Raw genomic sequence first — 26,709 nt, forward strand, 5'->3', positions numbered from 1 at the left:
CAGCCATGCACAACCTTAGTCTGCTTTTATAAAATCCATCTTCAACAGACAGTCGTTCAAAAAATACCCTTGCAGACAATCTTAAAAATAATTTGCCTTCTTCTGGTATTAAATACTCACTTGTTAAAAGCATATAAAGTTTTAGAAACAATAACTCTGCATGAGACTGTGGATTATGTCTTAAGAGCCCTGTGGGAGAGGGTGACCATTAAAGCTGCTACACACAGGGAACATAGAGCAATCTTAGAAACTATTTTGTAGTTTTATGCATCCAGATTCACCTTTGTCTGTCTCTGAGAACTCCCAGCCACCTAAACAACTACAAATGATAGAATCATAGAATCATAGAATCTTCATGGTTGGGAAGGACCTTTGAGATCATCGAGTCCAACCATACACACACACACACACACACACACACACACAAAACCAAACAAAAAACAAACAAAAAAAACCCCAAACCCAAAAACCAACAACCAACAATCTCTGCCACCAGAGCATGCCCTGAAGAGCCACATCTAGACGTTTCTTAAACACCTCTGGGGATGGTGACTCAACCCCCTCCCTGGGCAGGCTGTCCCAGTGCCTGACCACTCTTGCAGTAAAGTAATTCTTCCGAATATCTAACCTAAACCTCCCCTGCCGCAGCTTCAGACCATTTCCTCTGGTCCTGTCATTATTCCCCTGGGAGCAGAGGCCAACCCCCACCTCTCTGCACCCTCCTTTCAGGTAGTTGCAGAGGGCAATGAGGTCTCTGCTCAGCCTCCTCTTCTCCAAGCTAAACATGCCCAGCTCCCTCAGCCTCTCCTCAGATGACATCCCCAGAAAGAATCATTGGGGCTGGAATCAAGGCCAGAAGTCAAATTTCTTCCTTGAAATTTCCCTTCTGAGATGCACAAATAGCAGCTCATTCAAACTTGTGAAGTTTGTACCCTCCAGGACAGGCCTGGCTGGGAATTCCCAAAGCTGGGAGGATTTTTGGGCACTTAGTTCCTCATAGTCAGTGGGGAAACATTCGGTCTTCATTTAGTAGGCTCAGCTGTCCCTTGGCACATTTAACTGAGAGCTCCATTTCAAGGTAGAACGCAGCAGAAGATGCCAGAACATGCCTCTGAGCACAGAGAAGGTGCAGGAGTACGCAGGAATGTGAATTTGCTATACTGTTTCTGGAAAGAAGCATTCAAGGTGAAAAATTCTCTTTCTTGGACATAAGTTCCTACCCTTGAATAGACTCCCTCCATAGACTTCCCCCACTTTTAAAGGACGGGTGTCCATTAAACCTGTACCAGAGGGAGCACCTCGCATCTGCCCACCCACCTGAAGAACAACGGCACCTTTGTTTTCCCAAGAAGCCAGTATGCCACCTGAGAGAGGGATACAATGGCCATTTATCTTCCTGATTCTCAGCACGTATGGATGTTTGAATATATTCACCTTAAATACCCTTTTCTAGGGACAGCAGAAGACAACTTGCCTTACCAAAGATCTGAATCACCCCGTGTACATGACTGTACCTCTCCACTAATTAAGTGAGCTCACAGCAATTTAGCACTGGCCTTAGATGAGATCAGTCTTGCTCATCTCCATCAGTGCTATGAAACGTCCAAACAAAAATCTATTTGAATTAAGAATGAAATTATGATATAAACACTTTACTGCTTTATTTTGAAGTAAATAGGTCCTTTTCTCTGATGGGTATGGCCACAGATATTTATACAAACATCCAGAAACTCCGGAGCAGAAGTGAATGTCCATCTCAGAGAATCAAAGGGCTTTCCCTGGGATACATCCTGAGCTCAAGATGAGCTTTGAGAAATGCAAGAGCCAGGTACAGCTGCTATAAGAAAGCCTCAGAAAAAAGCCACTGTTTCCCGGCCTGGGATCTATATCCTGACCTTGGGTGGGTTCCTGGGCACTTCGGAGAAGAGCTCAGAAGAAAGACGTATGGTTTACACTCTTCGGCTGGCAAGACGTCGCCTGCATTCCTGTGGGTATATCTTTCTGCACCTCCCAACTGAATCACTGTAGTTGGAAGAAACACAGGCTGTGTGGTACCTGCTGCCGTTTGTTATTGCTGTTGTTCCCAGGACACTTCTTCTGTTTTTCAGTTGGGAGAGAGGAGTTAATGCTGTGTGGAGCATGAATCATTTAGTCTTCTGGCTACAAGAGCACAACCAGAATGAAACAGCAAACTGCCACGGAGCTTCTGGGTGCCAGTAGCTGAAATTGGCATATAAAGTTTAATGTAGCATAAAATAATGGGGGGAGATGATTAGAAAACACTAATTACCTTTACCCAAGCCCTTATACTGGGAGATCCCCCATGACAAGGACTTATGGAGCAGCAAGAAGTAATTAGGTTCCTGACAGAGCAATTGCTGCATAAGTAATTTAGCTATCTATTTTCTTATTATTGCTGCATAATATCAGTTATATATCTTATAGTAAACAGAAAAAATATACATAAACCTTCTTAAAAGTTTCAGCTAAGAGATGACAGCTTCAAAAGCAATTCTGTCTTTGATTTTTATTTTTTTTTCCAAAGGAAAAAAACAACAACTGTGTACTCATTGGTCTCCTAGATAAGGGCATCTCAAGTAATCAGCTATTGACAAAACCGGATGAACAACCTGCTGTTAATGTTTTGGTTTCCGGACATTCGCTTCTATGCAGGAGTTTCTAGATGTTTGTATAAATACCTGTGGTCAGAGCAGGTAACTACACAGCACATTTTAGTACGTCACTTCTGCTTAACCCCCCCAAAATCTCTATTAAGTGTACAGATAACATTTAATCCTGCATTTTCTGACAGTCATGCTCCTCAACATATTGTTGGGCTGACAATACATTACAGTATATTTTTCATCATGTCAGAAATGCTCACGTAAAATCAGGTTTTGGGGAGTTAACTTGCACTTTTTGTTACTCAGACAACCTCCAGGTGATGCACTTTTGGCTATGAAAAGTGAACTGATTTCGCCAAACCCTGAAACTTTTGACCACATGTAGAGTTTGGAAAACAGTTCAAACAGAAACATGCTTAACTTACGTTATTTTAACTGCTGGGATACAAGGAATAATTTTCCTTTTGGTATGTGTTGGTAGAACTACTTTAAAAATCTGCTTGGTCAATCATGGTTAAAAAGAGTCAGCATCCAAGCTTAACATTGATTTGTGAAAATCAGCACTTAGAGACAAGGCTGTTTAACAGCATACTAGTTAAAATGTATTAAATCACAACGTTTTATAACTATACATTTTCCCAGGATAGGGATGACTTACTCGTTATGATTCAGCCAGTCTCCACTTCCTTCATTGTTACTAATCAATGTGAATAAAAGTTGAAGGATACAGCCCCTTAGTAAATACAGATTTTATTTTATTAACTTTGCCTTTTGAATTAAAATACTGTTCATTTAATCCATTCTGTTATTACAGTGTTTCTAATTAATAGGAAAAGATCAACAGAATTCAGCTTGGGCCTTATTCCTTGAAATAGTACATGGCTTTTTTTATCTGCTCTTCCTGAAAGCAGTATCTTCTTGCCAAGATTTAAAATGTCTTTTCGAGGCGGTAGTGAACTGAATTCCACCAGAATGAGGTTTAGAGAGTTTTGGTATTTCATCCACGTTATCAGTCGCCTCCAGCCTTAACCTCTGGAGACACAACAGCTTCCCTAGAAACTATCAATTCAGCCATAGTGAGGGGGAAACGCGCTGCTGTGTGTGCTACTTTGTCATTTTAATAGAGTGATTGGAAAATGAATTACACCACAAGTTTACAAATCAGAAGTTTTCATTACTCCAAGTAAGATTCTTCCATAATCACTCAGCAGGGTTAGTGAGACGGGCTCCTTGGTATAAATCTCTGCCACGTGGGTAATGTGTTTATGTTCAGATCTTCGGGGTGTTTTAAGTACTCCTAAATCATCTCAAATGTGGAGTTGGAGAAAGCATCTCTGCCTTTCTGATTCCAACTTTCCTTCCCTAATCTAAAACTGGAGCACGTGTAACAATAGCCATGAAGCTGGGACAACTGCAGGAATCCTGGTGACCCAGTACTTCCTTCCCTTTATCTACCACACGCTTCTCTCCTGTTTATCTACACAAAGGACCTCTGGGGGACACAGAAAGTAAGATGTGAACAGAAACGATGGGAGACTTTCTGAGAGAACAGGCTGTTTCTGGACCACAGGATCTGGAACACATACTCTTTATCTGGAGGTGGCAATAGGGAGCTACAAACCCCTGGATCTTCTCCTCTCATAAATACCTTCTCTGTCGCCAGACATGTGTGTGTGATTTGTGTGTGTGCAGTGAGTCACTATTCCTAGGTGCAGACTCTGGGATGACGCAGATAAATCCAAAAAAAAAAAAGAGAGAGAGAGAAAAAAAGGAAGTAATGGAAAATAACATACCCACATACTACAGAGAAAGATAATAGAAAGGAAACAGATCTTAACCGCTAATCAGTACCTTCCAGCAAACCTCTATTTGCCACAATGTTAATTTTAAAGGAGCAGAAATAGGTTTAGGATTTTTTTGGACAACACATGCCAAGCATTTAATGGAGATCGTTTCAGGATCTCTTCATTAACCAAAAGTCTATAGCTGTTCTAAAGATCAGCAAATCTCAAGGACAATACTGGCTTTCCACCTCTTCAGACTACTTTTAAATCTTTCTAGGAATATATACTGGATCACATTTTCAGTCGTAGTTTTAATGTTTTAAATAGTTACCTTTTATCATGGAGCCTCCACAGAATGGTGGAATAACAAAGCTGTAATTTAAGATCTTAATTTCTTTTCACCTCTTGAATTCTTGTTTTTGAGAAGAAAGCATCTCTTCTTTTCTCAAGCTTAAATAGAAAATGTTTTCATTGTTCCAAGAGTATTTTTAGTTTCTTTTCTTAGACTTGGAAGAGTGTCTTTCATCCTCAAAATAGGCTCAGCTCAGAAAATTCTCTGTGGGCACTGCCTGTCACTCTCCGAAGATATATTTGAAGAGAACAATCTTAAGTGAGACACCCGTGGACTTCTTTCATTCTGAGTTTTAATAAGCTGTTAGATAGAGTAGAGCTTTAATATCAAAAGTAAAATCAGAAGTGCGTATTACTTGTGAGAGAACAGAGATGGACCCACAAATGGACACAATTTCCCAGCAATGATTTCATTTTCCCATACTTGATTTCATGTAGAACTGCAAGTATGGGTCAGTTGGCAATATGGATCTGTCTTGGATATTACCTCACTGTCTAGTTTTCAGCTGTGTAGGTCATCTCATGGATTTGTACTTTTGCAATGAAAATAAATCTTATAAAATGCTTCAGGATTCTTTGCCACCTCTTTTTCTGTGCTTTTCCCCGTGTCTCATTTCCACTGGGAGAACAGAAATCTCATGTTATTCCAAAGCGTAAAATATGTTTTCCTTTCATACTGAAAGTTGTCAAAGCAGATTGAGGGTAAGCATAAGTCTTCAAATATATAAATAGTAGTCTTAGAAAGGCAGGGAATTAACTGTTTCCTTTGTTCACATGGATAGGACAAGAAATAATGGGTTTAAAAAAATAGTTTAAAAAGCTAGGTTAGACATTACAAAGAGTATAAGGAGTAGTTAAACGTAGGAAACAGTTGCCTGAGGAGGCTGTGGAATTTTTATCTTTGAAAGATTGCAATCAGATCCATCCAAAGATGGCTCAAGCATGAATTACATAGAGGTGAACCCATGGTGCAGCAGTGAAAGACTTGAATGACACCCTGAGTTCATAGCCGCTGCCATTTTCTACAGTGCTAAGGCACAACTCAAGTGTATTGATTGACAAAGCTGCCTTCCCTTGGCTGTTAATGCCAGTCTTAGATAAGAAAGATCTGATCCTTCAGGAAGTAAATAATTTCATTGGACATGCTCACGATTTGTCATGTCATGAGGATATATTCATTAACAATGTCAACTAATTATTTGTTTCCTATTGAGCAAGACTGCCTATTGAGCTCACTGAAATAGTGCTGCTTTATGGTAATACTTGAATAATCAAAAGAGCTTGGAGCCTCATAGTCCAAAGGGCAGCACAGGTACATAGTAAAATCTAGCCTGAGTTGCTCACTGTCTAAAGTAGTCATGAAAGTCAGTTACAGAGAAAAAGCAAAGACATATAAATGTAATGACACATCCAAAATCACTAATAAATGTAGTGCCAGTACTAGTATTAAAGCTCATATCTCCTAGGACTAAAGTCTGCATTCAAGATCTATCCCTGTCTGTGCGTCTTCCTTTTCACTCATAGCAGTCCACCTCACAAGAGCTTCTCCTACAAAGACACCAACTTTGATTTAGGAAGTTCCTGAACTGCAGATCAGTGGTAGATTTAAGAATGCTCCAGGAGAACTTTGCTCCATCCTGGCCTGGTGGCACTTTTTGCCAGTCATTTACTGTTCGCCGCTTCCAGAAACAGCACATTGATTTGGTGGACCTTTGATGTGACCTGATACAGCCATGTTTGTTTTCTAATGTTATTGTTTTCAGATGTGTAGGACCTGAATTTCCCCTCAGAGACAAATGCAAGTCTTATTGACATAAATAGGAGGTGTGCTCCCTTGCCAATATGCACACTAGGAAATTTTCTGATGTTTGCTTGACACCATGTCACACCCACACACTCCCCAGGGAAGATGCAGCATTCCTGTAAGGGCAAAATGAAGATATTCTTCCAAACATGCTTAGCACTTACTGCCATCCCCCACTACCTCCATCCATATCAGCGACTATGAAACTGGACTGCAAGATGCAATATTTATTAGAAACGGGTTGGATAGATCACCTCCCCCACCCACCCACCCCTCCCCCAAAAAAGGGGGGGGGGGACTTTAAAAAGGGAAAATAAGATTAAGAAAATCAATTTGATTGATTTGCTTTCAGTGTAGATGTTTGCCTCACTCATCTCCCTAAAATCCTCAAACATAGGTTGTGGGGTCCTTACTTATGTTAATCTTTTGTGGTTCATACCCTAGAGAGAAAAGGATGCCCCTTTCAGTTTTTACACAAACAGCCTTGGCCAGCCACTCTGCTGCTTCTCTCTGCAGCAGGACACAGCTGGGGGCTGCTACTGCTCACCTTGAGGGTCTCTAAGGTCACCGTGAGAGACCTTGAGGGTCTCCAAGCTACAAGGCGGCCAGGTAAATGGAGACTACAAAGCTCCTTTTCAAAACTAAGTTATTCTTTACCCTCTAGTCTGCTGTACCTCTAAGAACATTGTTTGGATACAGGAAGGAAGACAGCTTTTCACTTGCCTAATCTCTTTTACAGCTCTAGAAAAGCAAACCTTTGTTTTACTGTTAAGTTCTTTGTCTTTTGGGTGGCAATGAAGATTCTGACTTAATGCTGCTAATTGCAGTGCATTTAATTACTAGGTATAATATGCTTGCTGCTTCCTTGGGCTACACATTGATGTCTGAACAAGAGAACTGAGAGATAAATAAATGAGTGGGCAGCAGACAATTGCCTCAGAGGAAAGAACGTTGGGGTGAGGCTGCAGCAGGCTCCTATCCACCGTGGGTTGGACCAAAAGGGAGCAGACTCCTCCTGCAGGCTGGGGTTGCATGATTGTACTCTGAAAGTATTTTTTGACCTGCTAATTTTGTCCCTGGAGAAGAGATCCGCACACTTACATTACATTCAGCTTCTGCATTTTTGTCAAAGGTTACCCAGTTAGAACTATTCTAGACAGAAGAATTTTGGCAGATTAATTTTTTCCTGAAGTAGCAGAAATAACCAAAATTTAATTTAGAGCTTATTTCAGGTCTGCAAAATTTCGTATCCTCATTTATTTTACAAGAACTTCCCCGCCTGTTGGACTTGTACAAACACAGAAAAAGGCAAGTTAACCCACGCCGTACAGCATACTTTCAGGAGGGAAATTTTTACACCCTTTGCAGTGAGATCTTTCTTTGTCCAACAGGCACTTTTACAAGTCTCACGAAAGATCTCTTTTTAAATTATTGAAAAGAACTCATTTCCCTCAGATCATCTATCTTACTTTAATTTTCCTTCAGCAATAGCTGCCTTTTTCTGTCGCTAACTAGATTTTCTTCATATATTGCTGAGTTTCCTATCAGCCAAATTACTTTTGGGACTTCCTGGAACTAATGGTCCACCACATTTTATTCTGCCTCCTTATCCTCATCTCTACTACTCACCTTCTACATAGCTCTTTTTGCCACAGCATCTGTGAGCCTCAGAATCAATAACAATTTCCTCCAATCCATCTCCTCAGGAGCTAAGCAGGTATCTTTTATTAGGAGAGGTGATTTGTGAGAGTTAGAGAATACGTGCACTGTTCTGAGAAGAATGGCCACTGCTTCACTGGCCCTTCCGCCCTCTTGCAGAGCCTCACTTGAACTGCTCGTGATCATCACGCTGCTGGAACCGGTGTCCTCGCCTTATCCACCTTTAGTTGGACATGCTCTGCCAGTGATGGCATGCTCGGGAGGGTTTGCCTTATCCTGAGACACAGACTTTTGCTCGTCACAGAACAGAGTGAATTCTGAAAATGCAGGATGTGATTCTCAGTCTTTGCAAGGATGTTTAAGGACGTAGTCATCAGGTCGTGACCGCACTTCCAGGAAGCATGGAAACTCTGTGCAATTCCCTGTAGTTCTAGATTCCCCATCCCTTTGTTGCAGCTATTGTAACCAATACACAATTTTATAACACTTCTGTAAGCCCTTGACGGAATCATTATCTAAGGGTGATGTGGAGATTAAGTCATACTGGGAAATTTTGGCTACATTTCTCCAACTGTTCAGCTGAAAATCAGAATCAGTACTAGAGCCTAAGGAAACATTTCCACCTCTGTTGGTTTTTTTACTGTTTCTGTTTAATTATTATTATTTTTATATATAAAAGAAGGTCCAGATGATCTTAATTAACTTGTCTTTACTTGAAGAAGGTAGTTAATACCTGAGTAAGTCTGGCACATGGTACACATACTGGAACATGAAGCATATGGAAGTTCCAGTAATTCCTCACAGATCAATACTGCCTCTGGAATGCCATTTGGAAGCTGGAGATGTTCACCAAGCCTTTTTATCTCTATATGTCTCTACTTTCCCTTCTCATCTCCCTTCTCCTCTCCTTAAGGTAAGAAAAATCCTACTGCATTGCATTTGGAATCATAAATCCTGTGCAAAAATTCAGTCTCTTGCCCTGTAGGTTTGTACAGTAGCTACTTTTATACTATTAAATAAAACAAACCAGGGACAGTTCTCTCATCTGGAGGTAAAAAGCACATAAGGCCGGCATCCAAACATCTTAACACTCTTCTATCCCAAAACAGAGTATCTGTGTCCAAACTGCTTCCTGGTAACTACGCCTGACAGTGCTGTTACCAACACCGTGTCAGAATCCCATCCCAAAAGTGTTTGTCGCTACAGGATAAAACAATGCCAGCGAGCAAAAAAAGAATAAAATTATCCAGTACTGCATTACTGTTCTCTGACCTCATTTTATTTAGGACACTTGTAGTCAATACGCATAATTTCAGTCGTGGCTAATAGTTTGTATTCTATTATGAAAAACCTTGTGAACTGGCACTGTAACATTCCGTTATTTTGAGAGATGTTTTGGAATTCATGTAGATGAAAGGTATCAGATAAAATTATCACCGGAGAGAGTTTTCACAGAGATTTTGTCCAGACATCAAAAAACTAGCAGTCAAGAGGAGGAGGATGAAGGTGTATGAACAACGAGACAAAAATTTCAGCTATGGGGACGACTGTGACATAAAATGAGGAACAGCTGAAAATCACCTACGATCAAGGTGGTTTTATCTACACAACTAATACTCCATATTTCTTTCCGAAATACGTTCCAAAGTTATAATGGTGTACGAAAGTATGATTTATTCTCTAATGAATTCTATCTGTAAGGATATCTCCTGGCATATGACCTCTGGATGACAGAGGCAGTAAGGACAAACAGGTGAAATCCAGTGTCCTTAATCTCAATTAAGCTGAATAACAGTTAGGTTAAAATAACTTTTTTTTTTCACGCTTGGAAGTCATCACGCTCACCCTTTTTATTTGAGGTTAAGTCCAATTCCTCAAGGTGCATGAGGTAAATATTTGCTGAGCATTTAAAATGTTTCCATGAATCAAAAAAGCTCTGGAATGCTACAATCATGAATGACTTGCCATCTTTCATCTCTGTCACAAGCAGCCAATGCAATTTCAGGAACTGCATAGCACATCAGGAGTAGCGTGTTTATTGAAGGATATCTGTTCTCCTCCCCTTGGGGCTCTACAGGGTGATACGTACTCTCCTTGGCCACTCCATTTTCTGTTTATCCGAGCATAAAACAGGTGCTATGAGAAATCCATGCCCTCCAAAAATCTTAGTATTTTTGCAAGACTTCAGATTAGAAATATTAGGGGTAAACGCAAATCAGAAATGGAACAAAAAAAAAGCTAAGAGGAAGTGGAAACGTTGATTTCTTGTGGTTTCACATAACAGCTACTGTGTAGCTTTGGGACTTTAGTTCTTTCTGTGCATTTGGAAATAAAATAAAATAATTCCCCACTTCAGAGAAAAAGGGGGAAGCAAAATGCATTATGGGGTAACAAATAAGAACCCATTAGTAGATGAAGTCTTCCTTGTGATCCCATTGCACTCTCCCTACACTTGTGTCCTTTTACAGCCTTCTCAGTTGAATGGGCAGCCCAGAGCACCTCCAGTATCAGAGCATGAATGAAAGTATAAATCTTATCCTAGTCCATTTTCCTGCATAGCTTCACATGAGAAATTAGTTACATGAGCCTTCTTTTATTTCAGGTGTAGCTCTTTCCCCTTTGAGTGCTCTGAACCATCTGTTCTTTTCAAGATCTTGCTAAATGCCTTTTTTCCCCTTATAAATGATGCACAAAATAGTCCCCAATATAATCTGTTTGTAAGATCTGGGTTTGTCCTGGTGTCACATACATCCCAGGTCAGTGCCTTAGGCTGTTCTTCACAGAACCAACCAACAGCCCAGCTCTGGACCAACAGTTGAACATTCACAGCCAACAGAGCCAAACAGCTGAAACCGAGAGAGCACGCAGCACATCAAGGTTCTGGAAAACAGAGCTTTAAATCCCTACAGGAACGCAGGCCATTAATAGACAATAGCATTATTGTCTTGCATCTCATCTATGTCAAGAAGCTTTCCAGCAATTCCCCTGCTTTTTCTTTTGCCTTTTTTTTTTCACCTCTGCTGAGAAACCTAGAGATTACCCCACAGCAGAAGGAGAATATTTTTGTTAGAATGAACATTTCTGTGGAACATAAATACTGGCTCTGCAACATCCCACACGCCGCACGTGAGTCTTGCTGCACTGCAGGGACATAAAACAGCTTTCCTGACTAAGTGTGACTCGAAACAAAGCAAAAGTCCTCAGTAGACAAACCTGGTTGCTTTATTTCTGGCTTAGAGCTGGTTTTAATACCAAATCTGAACCAAATCTATTGAAAGGAGATGGGAGGTTCCTAGATCCTTGCGATCTCCCAGGTGTGAAGCCATATGGAGAGAGAACACATCACTCCAGCTGTCTTCAGCTCTCTGATGCAGCCGTAGGAAGTTTACATCTGTCCCCAGCAGCTACTGGCTGGGGCCAGGTTAACCTATATCTGAGTAGCCACTTCTTAGCCTTTACCTTGGAATCTCTGTTAATAATTAGAAAGGATAGAAAAAAATTCCCTACACGCCTCTTTTTGTTTCTTTATAAACATTTCCAGTTTGTGCTACATTTTTCACAAATAAATTTTATAGTACTGCCACGGGCATGGACACACATAAATTGGCCTGGTAGAATCAAGGATTTTTGTTTTAAGTTCAAACAGTTTATAGTTTAGACTTCTGAGAGAAGCTATCACTTTCAATTTACTGTATGAAAGTCATATACTGAATTACAGCTTTCTTATAATTGGTCATGACAGCTCCCACTGCAGCTAGAAACAGGTATTTTTCACTGAAAAAAATCAAAGCCAGCTTTCTCTAGACTTTAATTTTCTTAAGAGCTAAGCTGTATTGCTCCACCACCAGTTCCTGATGTCTTTATTCATAAAAGCATCTCGGAGGGCTAAATTTAGCCATGCTGTACATAAACAAATCCCATAGAAAATTAAGTATGGTTTGGAGTCTGAAGGTGTTAAGGGCCAACACGTTTTTTGAAAACAATGCTTACGTGCTTCTAAACTTGGGTACTGCTGCAGAGAATTGGCAACTTCTTGTGTTTAAGATAAATGAAGACAGCAAAGGTCATGTGGCACCAGATTCGGATAGAGATAACGGAGGTGGCATTTTCTCCACTTTACTCTAAACAACTAGCAAGTAGGATTTTCCACCTAAGTTAGTTATCAAGACAGTCTTTGTACAAGCCCTTTTCTAGAACATGATTTCTCTGAGCTATTTGAAATGTCCACATGACAAACAAGGGACATACATAAGAATGCGGCATTTTTCTCCTTTAACACTAGAGGGAACAGTGGTGACTAGTTCACATGGAAGTATCTAAATTGTAGACATCTAAATATGTTTGGGTGAATCTCAGCCTGAGGGCTGTGGTCCCTTTGGGTGTCAGTCCAGACACGGATCAAGATAATCCATGGAAGAGCCTACAGATAAAACATATTTGAAAGGAAGGGTGAACACAGTTACCATAAGACAGAGAAAAAAATAAGAAATTCACATCTGAAATTGCCAAAATGTGGGCTGATAGCAAAGAGTAAGGGCAGAGGCAGGAGTCCCTGCTGTTGCCTGTTTGCTTTCCCCTTTCCCCAGGGGGACGGGCAGCTGTGTGCAACAGGGCAGACTTGGAGTAGAGGCTGGTGTCCTACCAGTGGGACAGTCTTAGCATCCCAGCTTCCAAGACAGCTGGGCAGAGCTGCAGTCCTTACATGTTTCCCTGAGGGTCTCACCAGGACAGCTGTTTTCACTGACATCTTCTTATTTGTGTCCCTGTAGGCTTCATTCTTGGGACAGCATCAGGTCAACCTTCTAATAATACTCTGGAAAGGCAACAGGCCACATTAGCTGACTCCTGGCAGGCTCCATTTTGTGGTAAATACACCATTTTTCTCATCTCATTTAGGGCCCAGTTGTTGAATATGTGGCAAATACAAAGATCCCATTAGGTTTTCATCAACAGCTTTTACTTCTCTGCTTACTAGCCCAGTGTCTTTTCCTGCTTGGTGACACATCTGAGTGAGTTTTCCTTTCTCTCTTTGGTGGTTAGGGAAGGAATCACTGATATAAATGCGGACGACATAAGAGAAAGGATTACCTATATATTGCCTTTAGGACAGTAGGCACAGGTCCGCACATTGGCTCAGGAAGAAGACTTGATGGTTAACAAACTTTGTTTTGCAAAGATGTAGTTCACATCCGCCCAGAGGCCACATCAGCAATTCTTAACACAGTGTTACTCTCATGAGGCATAGCTTCAGGCTCTACATGATGCATTTTAAACTGCAGTGAACAAAATGGATGATACGAATCAAATGTTTGTGTGTCAGCCTTCCCCTACACAATGCTATTCAGACTGGCCAAGCAGACCTGCGTTTGCGTGGCATGTCATGAGAATGATGCATGTCTTTGTAGAGTATGTGCCACTACGACACGGCTGACGTTACTTTCTGTCTTTTAGATATGTGCATGTACAGCCGAGACCATGAGCATGTGTTTTACATATGCTTGACTGGACTGTCTTCTTTTTTTGCCCTACTCAGAGAAGAGGCTGGCTATAATTGCATGGCATTACTCACCTGCCCAGCAGCAAAAACTCTCCAGCGAGTCCGAGGCGCCTCATAGCCATTAAGAGCCCTCTCACAGTCATGCCTTCACAGAAGCAGGCGACCACTCTTGCCTTGGGCAGGTGGCTCCGAAGCTTTCGCAGCAGCTTGTCAAAGCTCTGTTCACCAGCGTTGCTATAGATCTTGTAGGAATGTGCGATGCAGATCCCTTCCTTGGCTGCCATATCTTTGAAAGCTTCCATTCCGCTTTCACCATAGTTTCCTAAACACAAACAGAAACACATATGCATATATCAAAATTTGCAGAAGCATTTCTTGCTTTGGAAACAGCAAATATTTTAAAGAATACGTAACATACCTGCGCAGAGATCACTGTACCAATCTTAACAAAATAACTAACATTTTAACTAGTTCATTTTTCAAGATCAACAAATTTTCCTAGAAACCTCATTTCTCTTTAGGAGCCTGCACCTCTACTGAAACCAAAGGCCGTGAGGTACCCGATACCTGTGAGGATCTGGGCCACAATCGGTACAACAATATATGTGTAAATTGCAATCTCTTCTGGTTCTCTTCAGTTGCCTGAATGTGGTCAAGTGCTCTGGGAGTTACTTCAGAAAATTTAAAAATACACGTTCAGAATAAATTTTTAGGTGTAATATTTTAAATATAAGCAAAACAAAACAATGAGTCATAACAACATGACCTTTTTCATAAAGGAAACTGAAAAGCAACAATTTTTTAATTACACTGAAAGGTAAAACCTATTGTCTTGAAGAAAGAACTTCAGGAGAATGAGTGGCAAAGTTGAAGATTAGCATTACAGAGATCACAAGATCACAGGTGAACGAAATGTACTTCTGCATTGGTTTTTGGTTTGTTTTTTTTTTTTGTTTTTTTTTTAATTAAATATCTACCAACCCAACAAGAAAAACCTAGTATTTTCTTTCACTCTATTCTGCCCGTAGGGGATAAACTGGTAATAAATATTAACAGATAGATACATTTATCATTCTTTATTCTGTCTCACCATAGAAAATCTCTTCATTGGCAGGCCTACATAAAAGTCACAGTACTTAAACTGTGGGTGTACTGATACCACTGACAATCATCCTGACCAGGATTGTCTCTCTGCTTCCCTGTGCTCCTCCATCTGGCTGTCTAAATCTGTTTCATGTCTCATTTGAATAAGAAGGCCTTTGAGGCAGGAAATCTTTCTCCAAAATATTGCCTTAACCCCTCAGTAACATTCCACAGAAACACAGACAGTAAATTCATAAGACTGAGAGTGTTAAAGTAATGCTGTTGCAAGGAACCTTTGATCCTTCTCCTAGTTCTGTTAGTTTGCAAATGGAAGAATCTGTAAGGAAAATGCTTTCTTTTGCCAGCATGCCTACGAGCATGGAAGAGCACTGATAGTGAGAATGCATGTAAAGCACTGAGAATCAGACAATTGTATTTGGTCTGTCATCTGGTTTTGTGACCTTGGACATTGGAACCACCAAGCATTCAACTTGCCCACCTTGGGAATTGCCCCTGTCACTAGAAGTCAGGGGCTGTATTAGGCTCAGCATGAATGTGAGAAACGTTGTCTCCAGTTTGAAGATCTTAGCACCTGAATAGCCAAAAGAGACAAAGAGCAGAAGAGAGGAAATACCAGTACTTTTATTTCCCATCAGGAGCGCATCACTGAGACCTTGAAATTTCCAAATGGTACCTGACCAGAATGGCAACCAGAATGCAGATCTCCTTAGCTAATATGATTTTCATTTTCCTCCCTGCTGTGATTAGGCCTGATGGAAAATCCATTTCTATGCAAATTTTGCCTGGACAAAATGTCATAGGATTTTTCAATTTTTGAATTTTTGCAATGTTTCCTGGGAGTTGTAAATCAGGTGCCCAGCACTCCCCCATGTGTCACGCTCTTAGGGCAAGCTGTGTTTCCAGTGATACATGAGCACCAAGTGATTCCCATGAGATGCTGAAGCAGTTCAGCTAGAGGTCGAGAACGTGCTGCCTCATGAAAGACGCATTCTAGCCTCAGAAGTCAGTCTGAAGGAAAAATGGGGGCCAGTGACATTTAATTCCCACTGGGCCCTGAGGCCGTCTAAAATAAAATTAAGCTGTTTTGACAGGAAATACACTACTTTAAAATTATTCTCATTTAGGTCAATCTGGATCAACATTAAATGTTCTGTTTCACTTTTCTTAACAGAAAATAAAAAGGAAAAAAATAAAAAAGACCATACCAAACTTTGCCATAGAAGATGAAAGTTTGAGGAAAAAATGTTCAATAGTATATCATAAAGAGACTGAAATTCCAAAGCCTTCATTTTCTGTCAAAAACCTGTCAATGGAAAATTCCTGGCCAGCTCTAATTGACTTACAGAACTGGATCTCTTCAATGTTCCAGATACTGCACTCTTCGTTTGAAAGTGCTACAAGCATACAAACTGTTACCCTGAGGCTTGCTATAAAGCTGAGAATAGGTTTAATTACAGTACTGAAAAGTAGTAAGTCTTGCAATGAACACAAAGTGCACTAAACATTTTCCAGTCACATAAAGGTTGCTCTGGCACAAATGCCATGGTCTCATCATGTATCAAGACAGGGAGATTTTGTGAAACCACACAGAAAGCAATGTGTCAACCAAAATGAGGGGAAACATGTTAAACTACCAAGGCCATTTAGCAAACTGTTACGTTCTTAACATTCGAAAAAAGAACATCCTGGCAGTCCAAACCTGAGAATGATTGAGTTCCCCAACTGGGAAAACTATAGCTGTACAGCAAGAGCTCAAGGGAGATTTGATGAAAACAGAAAGCAGCTTTGCTTCAAGACGCTCATACAAATACACCAGTGGAGCTCTTGTCATGATCATTGCTGATTAAACTCTACTTAATTAATTATTCATAGTGGATCCCCCTGTTGTGCAAGAGGTTGGATGAGGTATGTATATTTAATTTGAGCTATACTGTGGGGATAATGAACACTCCTTGATGAAAAAATGAATTCTTTTCTGCTAAACTCCTTCACAGCACATATTAGGATGAACTTCCTCTGAGCTATCTTTCTTTCTGTGGAAAACCTGTACGTGCATGAAGGTATTCGTCTAGCACTGAGGGAATGGGAGTGGGAAACTGGGTAAGTTACATTACATCATTTCCTTGAGGATGAGATGTGAGGTACACAGTGGAAGAGCATCTCCATGCTTTCTGTATGGAACTGGGCTCCTTGCGGACATTTGGTTCTTGAACTGTGATATTTCCATAGTAGTACTAGTAAAACTGCTGCAGCAAGAGCAATTTTCCACTGACAGGTCAGTTCCCACTCTTCAGCCAGGTCTATGACACAGGAGAAGGGCACAAGGAGAAGGATACAGGGACTTCTTGCACACATGGGTGGACAAGGGGAGGACTTAGGCCGCCTGACTCTGAGGAGGAGTTTGTAATTTCACTTCCAAGTGAAAATTAACTCAGAAGCCCTATGTTGGAACCAAAGCAACATCCTCTGCGACTCCCCTGTGATGGAAGCTGCCTATGTCCTGGAAATCTGCCCATGTAGCTAGTTTGTTTCCATTTCTAAATTTAAAGAAAGATCCTAAGGAAAATTTAAACAGAAGGGAAGGATTGATTTACTTTTGTGTGGCTAGTTCCAGTTCAGCAGAAAAGACTCAGCAAACGACACAAGCTCGGGCTGAAGTATGCTCAATTTATACTGAGCTCCTCCTCTCCCACCAAACTCCGTCTCCATTTCAGCGTTTGGAAACCAGAACCCCTATATTGTGACTGGTTCTGCTGGAGGAGCTATCAGTTTTTTACTGGATGTTCACCTCCTCTTCAACTTTGTCTGTCGGTGGCGTAATCAGAGCTGCTAGCTGTTGATGGCTTTTGTAAATACGCCCTATACTCAGGGCAACAACCGGCAGCCGGGTTCTTTTAAAATGCCAGCCTGAATCCTGCCTGTTGCCTACCTGAACCTCTGGCCCTAAGCCCAGTTCAAAAGCTAATCCCATATGTCTCCGCATGTTTAAAAAAGAAAGTCGATTACATCATCGTGCAAAAGACTCCTCCCTGCTTCAGAGTTGGAATTTTGTTCAAAACTCAAGCATATGCATCCCCACCTACAGTCTAACTGTAACAATCTGTTAGTTCCACTTTCAATGAATCAGTACTAGAAACTATTAAGAAGCTTAAAAAGAACAGATTGTGCTTTTGTCCAGATGAAGCTTAATATAGTACAGTACAGAATAATACTTCAATCTGATAGAAAAGGGTCAGGCAAACTGCAGGCTGCTCTTGCTGCTCCTCCTGCCCGGCAATTGAGCCAATTAAATTATCTGAACATAAACCATTAAGATCTTATCTTCATTACACAGCAGAACAGCAAGGTTTGTAATCTTAAAATAATAAACAAAATACACTGGGTTGTGCTCCATCACAATAAAGGTTATCAATACGAGATAAAAAGTCCCTACAGCCAAATGGGATAATGAGGTACTTTTTCTCCTGCCCAGCGAGTTTCGAGGTGTCACAGTTTCTTTTTGAATACGTGAGCTGTTTTATCATTAGCTGCACATGCAAATTGTTATCAGATAACTGTCTGGTTTATAAGTGAGTTTCAGTGAACATAGATGAGAATCAACCTTTAGGAGAGGCTTAGGATGTAAAATTGCTTTGGGTAGGACACAGTGAAAATTCACTAAGTCAAAGAAGAGGAGGCTCAAGTGAAACTGAAGGAATGCATTATGTCATTCATTTAGCTGCCGACTTATTTAAGCAGAAATGCTACCATCATTTTTACAGACAAAGAGAAAAAAACAGAATAATATTCTATGCTGTATCTGAGCCACAGAAAAGAAGCTAAATTAGGTTAAAATTCTCAGTAGATGTTTTGCAAGCAATGCAGGGAATAGTGAGCTTAATTTTTTACTAGCTTTCATTGGCACCAAGAGGATAAACTTTGCCAGAAATACCTTAAAAAAATCTAAGTAGGTGTAATTTTGGAAATGCATGTGGGAGTAATGGAAGATATTTTTGAAAGGCAACGTGTTGGTTGATTACTAGCATGATCTTCCTGAAAGTCAAGAACGTGGGGGTGTAGAATAGTTTCCCAAATGGAAACGTTAGAAGTCTCTTTGACTATTACAATTCAAATTAATCATGGCAAACCATCAACAGTACCTACTACTACTGGTACCTACCAGATATTGTCCACATTTAACTGCCGTGACTGTAGGAGCCCTTTAAAGTTTCATCACTACCAAGAATAGGGACATAATACCAAATCTCTTGAGCAGCTACAGCAACCACATGCCACTGATATAATGTGATCAAAATCACAGCATTCCTGCCACATTTCTGTCTGCAAATAGAGCAGGACAATAAAGTGTTGTTTAATTCTAAAGGATACAAACCAAATGAAATCAAACCACACGGGCCTGAAGTTCTGGAGTTGTCTATGCGTTAAAAGAAAAGAAAAAAATCAGAACCTGTTTTATTTTGATCAAAATATTTTATTTAAATGATTTTAAAATGAGATTTCATTTTCTATATTAAGTAAAAGGTCATTTTGGAGCAAGCCCATTAAAAACCACCTTAAAGAAGAACAGTTCTTCAAAATATATTCTGCTTAAATATCTCCAACCAGATCTTTCTCTTAATAATCAGTCAGAGACTAGCTGTTCCACTTCAATTATCTTGAGTGTTAGATAGCAACTTCAAGGCCTTTGAGTTCTTCCTTCATAAGATACTCAATCTGAAAGTCTGAATTTCGTGGAAACATATATATAAGTATGTACACGCACAAACTTGAACCCAGGAAGTTTCATCTCAACATGAAGAGGAACTTCTTTCCTGTGAGGGTGGCAGAGCCCTGGCACAGGCTGCCCAGAGAGGTGGTGGAGTCTCCGTCTCTGGAGACATTCCAAACCCACCTGGAAATGTTCCTGTGCCACCTGCTCTGGGTGACCCTGCTCTGGCAGGGGGTGGGACTGGGTGATCTCCAGAGGTCCCTTCCAACCCCTATCATTCTGTGGTTCTGTGATTTGTAAGGATACTACTTGTCTTTGTAAACTAATTTCTAACATTCGGAATAGAAGCAGCTAAGTGCTGCTCTGTTGAAAGGACACTAATCCAGAACAAGTCCCAGTAGGTTTTGCTCAGCATGACACCACTTTATATCTCCAGCATCATGCCTCATTTGGTGCCACACATTGCAACAGCCGTTATGAAGCTACTTCATAGGGTTGCTGCAGAAGTGTAGCACAGCGCTGTATGAAGCCAAGATGGAAAACCTCTTGATGAAAATATGGCCTGTTATAAGCAATTAGTTCTTACACAAGAGCTGTCTCGCTGTGAGGTTATGCTCTTTGGCAGGAGTTGTCAAGAAGGCTTATCTGTTGCTCCTCATGCAGAAACAAGCGATCATGTCGAGGGAAGGTTTCTCCAAAGAAATGCCTGCTCAAGCAAAGCAGCCAGGGCTTGGATCTGCCTGAGCTTGGAGAGGTGTCAGAGAACTAGAAAACAGCAAAGGAGCAGCATGGGGCAAAAATTCCCCCAGTGATTAATTTAAGAAAACTACCTAATCTATCCTTAAAATTGCTGTACCTGCCTTCCTTAAACACAGATAATCTCAAAGTGATTCAGAGTGCATGATCTAACAGCTGAGGCCTTGTAAGGGACATAAAACACTGATAAGCGCAGTTAGGACTCTGTCCTTAGTTATCTATATGATCATGGAGACCTCATACATCTATTTCCTTGGATGTTCATCTTTTCTACTCAAGCTGAAAGCTCTTCAAAGAGCACTTATCAATTGCTAAGTGTTCATAAAACTCAGACCCAAAAGGATTGCCTATATCACTGGTGGCTTGATAGATGAAGATAGCACAAGATGATTCAATATAAAGAAGCATCATACTGACTAGGAACATCATACTGGCTGTGAACTTAATTTCTTTTTCTGTGAACAGTTTTGAGATTTTCAGTTTTGTACATTTAAGGAAAATAAATGTTTTCATAATCTCAAAAATATTAGCCAACAAAAACCACCCACTTCTAATCCTGTTAAAATTCAATTCAGTGTGGTTGAAATAATTTTTGAAATGATCTTATGATATTTAATGAAGATATTGACCATTTTATCATTTCATAAAACCCCCATATCACCTTCCACAATGTAAAATAAAACAAAAATATATATTCTGAGTCAGAAACTAGTTTATTTTTTATTTCAAAACTAATTAACCGAAATATTTTGACATTTAAAAATAAATTCAATGTTTCATTAAGAAATTAATTAAGCTCTTTTCTGTGAGGTTTTTAAGTTTCAGCTACTAAGTATTTTCTGACCAGAAGTTTTCATTCAAAGGTTTTTAGACCAGCTCCACTCATTAGATCTCTGTTTAAATAAAGAGCCTACCCCCTAGAACGTTACCACCTCCGTGAGGTGATTGCCCTCAGGGACAAGGGAGCAGAACAGACCTGGCAGATCTTTAAGATCACTTTCCACAGAAAGCAAGAGCTCTTGATTCCCAGGTGTAAGAAATCAGGAAAGGAGGGCAAGAGACCAGCATGGATGAGTTGAGACCTGCTGGTCAAACTATAGGGCAAGAAAGAGAAGCACAGGCAGTGGAAGCTGGGACAGGTATCCCGGGAAGAGTAGAGGGACGCTGCCCAGTTGCGTAGGAACAGGGTCAGGAAGGCCAAAGCACAGCTGGAGTTGAGCTTGGCGGGGGACACAAAGAATAATAAGGAGGGCTTCTACAGGTATGTCAGCCAGAAAAGGGAGCTCAAAGAAAGTGTACCCCCCCGTGATGAGCAAGACTGGCAAACTGGAAACAATGGATGAGGAGAAGGCTGAGGTACTCAACGAGTTTTTGCCTCAGTCTTCAATTGCAACCTCTCTTCCCACACCTCTCAAATGGATGGACCAGAAGACTGGGACTAGAAGAGCAAAGTCCCTCTCACTGTAAGAGAAGATCAGGTTCGTGACCACCTGGGGAACCTGAACATACAGAAGTCTATGGGACCTCATGAGAGGCATGCCACAGTCCTGAGGGAATTGGCTGATGCAGTTGCCAAGCCACTCTCCATGACATATGAAAAGTCATGGCTGTCAGGTGAGGTCCCTGGTGACTGGAATAGGGGAAACATTGCACCCATGTTTGAAAAGGGTAGAAAGGAGGACCCTGGGAACTACCAACCTGTCAGCCTCTCCTCTGTGCCTGGAAGATCATGGAACAGATCCTCCTAGAAGCTATGCAGAGGCACATGGAGGACAGGGGGAAGATTTGAGACAGCCGGCATGGCTTCACCAGGGGCAGGTTCTTCCTGACCAACCTAGTGGCCTTCTATGATGGAATGACAACATCAGTGGACAGAACAGGTATGAATGTTGTCTATCTGGACTTCTGTAAGGCCTTTGACATGGTCCCCCACAACATCCTTCTCTCTAAATTGGAGAAATATGGATTTGATGGGTGGACTGTTTGGTGGATGAGGAATTGGTTGGGTGGTTGCATCCAGATGGTAGTGGTCAATGGCTCAATGTCCAGATGGAAGTCAGTGACAAGTGGTGTCCCTCAGGGGTCTGTACTAGGACCAGTACTGTTCAATATCTTCATCAATGGCATAGACAGCAGGATCGAGTACACCCTTCACAAATTTGTGGAGAACACCTAACTGAGTGGTGCAGTTGACATGCCTGAGGGATGGGATGCCATCCAGAGGGACCTGGGCAGGCTTGAGAAGCGGGCCCATGTGAACCTCATGAGGTTCAACATGGCCAAGTACAGGGTCCTGCATCTTGGTCAGGGTAACACCTGCTATCAGTACCAGCTGTGGGATGAAGGGATTGAGAGCAACCCTGATGAGAAGGACTTTGGGGTATTGGTGGATGAAAAGCTGGACACGAGACAGCAATGTGCGCTTGCAGCCCAGAAGACCAACCGTATCCTGGGCTGCATCAAAAGAAGCATGGCCAACAGGTCGAGGGAGGTGATTCTGCCCCTCTACTCTGCTCTGATGAGACCCCACCTGGAGTACTGCATCCAGCTCTGGAGCCCTCAACACAGGAAAGACATGAACCTGTTGGCGTGGGTCCAGAGGAGGGCCACAAAAATAATCAGAGGTCTGGAACACCTTTCCTATGAAGACAAGCTGAGAAAGTTGTGGAGTCTCCAAGTTCAGCTTGGAGAAGAGAATGCTCCTGGGAGACCTAATAGCAGCCTTCCAGTACTTAAAGGGGGCTTACAAGAAAGATGGGGACAAACGTTTTAGCAGGGCCTGTTGCAACAGGACAAGGGGTAATGGTTTAAAACTGAAAAAAGAGGGAAGATTTAGACTGAATGTAAGGAAGAAATTGTTTACACTGAGGGTAGTGAAACACTGGCCCAGGTTGCCCAGAGAGGTGGGAGATGCCTCATCCCTGGAAACATTCCAGGTCAGGTTGGACGGGGCTCTGAGCAACCTGGTCTAGTTGAAGATGTCCCTGCTCACTGCAGGGGGGTTGGACTAGATGGCCTTTAAAGGTCCCTTCCAACCCAGCACATTCTATGATTCTATGATTCTATGATTCTAATGTTTAAGTTGTTTTAGTAAGGTAATATATAATATATACAAAACATAACTGTACTTAATTAAATTAAATGAATATGTTTATTGTCTCCTCCGCTAAGAGAGCTCAAAGTATCTGTCTGATAACAAAGTTTCTCTTATCTTTCTCATCTTCTTTTGGTTATTTTGAAGCAATAAATTCATTCCTCTTAAGAAAATGATGGCCTAGTTCCACAGTTTAATGCACCTCACTTCTGTTTGTTTTTAAATTATCACTTCATAACTTTACAAGGAAGACTCATTTAAGCATTACTGTTATGTCAGAACAGGGAACAGTCTGGAAACAGCCTTTTCCATGCACTTCCTTTGATCCATCCCGCTAAATGGCATGTCCCCAGCTTTGTGGCCTTGTCCACTGAGCAATTTTTGAAGTCCTGCATGATGCTAATGTCTACTAAAGGATTTTAAGCCTGGCAATTTTTTTAGAAACATGCTGCCATCTCTGACTGCTCTCCTTGTTTTCAGACTGGAAAGATTAAAAATTTTCTGTACTTTCTGTTTGTGAAATAGCTCTTTCTGTGTACCTGAGTCTGAGGTGTTTCCCCTTAGATATTTCCTGCATCATTTCATGATTTCTTTTCAAAAATGAAATCATTAATGAAAGCACAATTCCTAGTGGACTCCAGGGACACTCTATCTTTTCTTTCATTTTCATTTAGGGTTATACTTTTCATTTTTTATTTGATTTTCAGATAGCAATGAGGACACATGAGACTGACAGTATTAGACTGGAGGCTATTCCTTCCAGGAGACAAACGCTGTGTCAGAAAGGAGAGGGCTCTGCCGTGGGAACGCTTCGATCTATGAACCCGTATCCTTCATTGTGCGTTTAGTGGGTTCCCAAGGAATGCAGCTGCCTGGCTTTTCTGTCTCAGGATATTAATTATTATATTTCTCAAAAGAGTTGGTTCCTTCTACAAGTGAACAACATCACCCTTCTCTATGTTCACAACTTGGAATATACCTTCATGTGATATCAATTATTAACTCTGCTATGGTTTGTAACTGTTCTTTCCTAAAATACACCTGATGCCCTATTCTGCTGCTGCAGTAGCTGAGCACTACCAGAAGTCACCCAGCAAAACCAGGCATGATTCAGGGATTAAATAGATCCTGAAGGTATTCAATTGATCATTTGAATTTGCTGGTAAGTGCTTCCCTTTTGCCCTATCTCCTTATATGCGAAATGGAGGTAAAAACATTTTCCTGACAGTGGTGTAGTGAGAAAAAATGTATTCTAGACTGAGAGAAACTCAGATAACTACTATAACAAGGGACACATTTTTGTTGAACAGATTGAATGAAGCCTTATGTTTTTGCCTCACAAAAACTCACATTTGCTTAGTTGTACCAATAACCATATCGTGTTTATTATAGCAGCAATCACTCTGTATGTCTGTTTTAATAATAGCACCTAATATTTCCCACAGTAATTATAGATGATGGCAAGGCTACTCCAAAGAGAGCACCTTAATTTCACTTCAACTGATTGTGCACAATCATGTTCAGAACACTCATTTGGGACAAGAGGGGGTTTCGTGACTCTCCTGATCCAAGTTCTGAGAGCAGCGAGGTCTATCAGGAATCTATGAATATTTAGACTAGTAACTGTAAGGCAGATCTAAGACTGCATTTCCCAGGAGTACTTGTCAAAAGATTCTGAAAGGGGTAATATGAAGTTTCTTGGGGCATATTAATAATTGTTAAAGTATACAGTGTAGGATGAGAAGGCCTGTACTGTGTGACCAACTACTTCCTTAGAGATAGTCTCATTTTAGGAACATGTTGGATAATTGTTTGCTCTTGATGGCTAACAAAGATTGCTTCTTAGAATAATGTTTTAAAACTGCATTTGAATATATTAGGGGTACAGGTGATTTTCGAATTGTATCTTCAGAGGTTATTACCGAGTAGTACACTACCATCCTCAGATTTTGGATGCAGAAACTGGAGAAGGAAAGCAGCCCAGAAAGGCAACTCTTTCATCCCAGAAAGCCAGCTGCATCCTGGGCTGCGTCCAAAGAAGCGTGGCCAACAGGTTGAGGGAGGTGATTCTGCCCCTCTGCTCTGCTCTGGTGAGACCCCACCTGGAGTACTGCGTCCAGCTCTGGGGCCCTCAGCACAAGAAGGACATGAACCTGTTGACATGGGTCCAGAGGAGGGCCACAAAAATAATCAGAGGTCTGGAACACCTTTCCTATGAAGACAAGCTGAGAGAGTTGGGTTTGTTCAGTCTGGAGAAGAGAAGGCTCCGGAAAGATCTTATAGCGGCCTTCCCGTACCTGAAGGGGGCCTACAGGAAAGATGAGGAGGGACTTTTTGTCAGTGATAGGATGAGGGATAAACATTTAAAACTAGAAGAGGGTAAATTTAGCTTAGATATTAGGAATAAACTCTTTCTGTGAGGGTGGTGAGACACTGGAACAGATTGCCCAGAGATGTTCTGGATGCCCCATCCCTGGAGGTGTTCAAGGCCAGGCTGGACGGGGCTTTGAGCAACCTGATCTAGTGGGAGGTGTCCCTGCCCAGGGCAGGGGGGTTGGAACTAGATGATCTTTAAGGTCCCTTCCAGCTCTAACCATTCTATGATTCTAAAAGACAGTAATAGACCAGGGCTGAAGGCAAGAATATGATCTCCTGAGTTGCATACTAAGCTGCCCTAGAAAAAAAGAATAGCGCGTTATTAAATAATTTCAGAATATTTTTGTTTTAGAAGCTCTTTACAGTGGTGCAGATTTCATGGCTACTTTGGACAATCTGTCCCTAGCCAAACTAGTCTTTTCATAAGTTTTCCTTCCCTGGTTCTTTATCTGTTCTTCTATGGTCTCTTTCAATTTAAGCCTATTATATCTTGTCCTATGAAATATGAGAATAACTTCTCAAATTGATGTTTTCAGAAGTCCTTAACAGTTTTGAAGACAACCACCATGTCTCCACCTGATTTTCCTTTTTTTTTAAAAAAACCAAAAACTAAACAAATCCAGTTTTAATCTGGTGATCCTGTTTTCCACATTTCTTTTCATATTTCTGGGTTTTTTTGTGGTTGATCTCCAATTAGTTCATGTTGTCCACCCAGGATGATGTGCAGTTTTTGTGAATTTATGGTACTTTTCCATGTTGTGCCTTGCCTTAGCAGGGTAGAACTGAAAGACTCTTTCATATCTCTAAAATGTATTACCCCTCTTTGTATTCTTTCAGTATGACATTCACCTTTTTTAACAATGGAACGACATTGTTGACTCAAGTTTAACTTGTGATTCATTTTAATCATCTAGGTCTTGTTTTCTACAGAAGTGCTTCTCAGTTAATCATT

General features: G+C 41.0%; 1 protein-coding gene across 11 annotated transcripts in view; it reads right to left on the reverse strand.

The window, feature by feature from the left end:
- Nucleotides 1-26,709, reverse strand: part of GRM5 (glutamate metabotropic receptor 5) — a 290,564-nt gene that overhangs the window by 138,348 nt on the left and 125,507 nt on the right. For all 11 annotated transcript variants that reach the window (XR_012585219.1, XM_074572515.1, XM_074572508.1 and 8 more), the window contains one exon: nt 13,792-14,041. Coding sequence is in view for 10 of the 11 variants with exons in the window: in XM_074572515.1 (XP_074428616.1) it covers nt 13,792-14,041 (250 nt within the window). In the remaining variant the exon portion in view is untranslated. The remainder of the gene's footprint in view (nt 1-13,791; nt 14,042-26,709) is intronic.

This window comes from Larus michahellis, chromosome 1, assembly GCF_964199755.1.
Source record: "Larus michahellis chromosome 1, bLarMic1.1, whole genome shotgun sequence".
In the NCBI taxonomy this organism is placed as follows: domain Eukaryota; kingdom Metazoa; phylum Chordata; class Aves; order Charadriiformes; family Laridae; genus Larus; species Larus michahellis.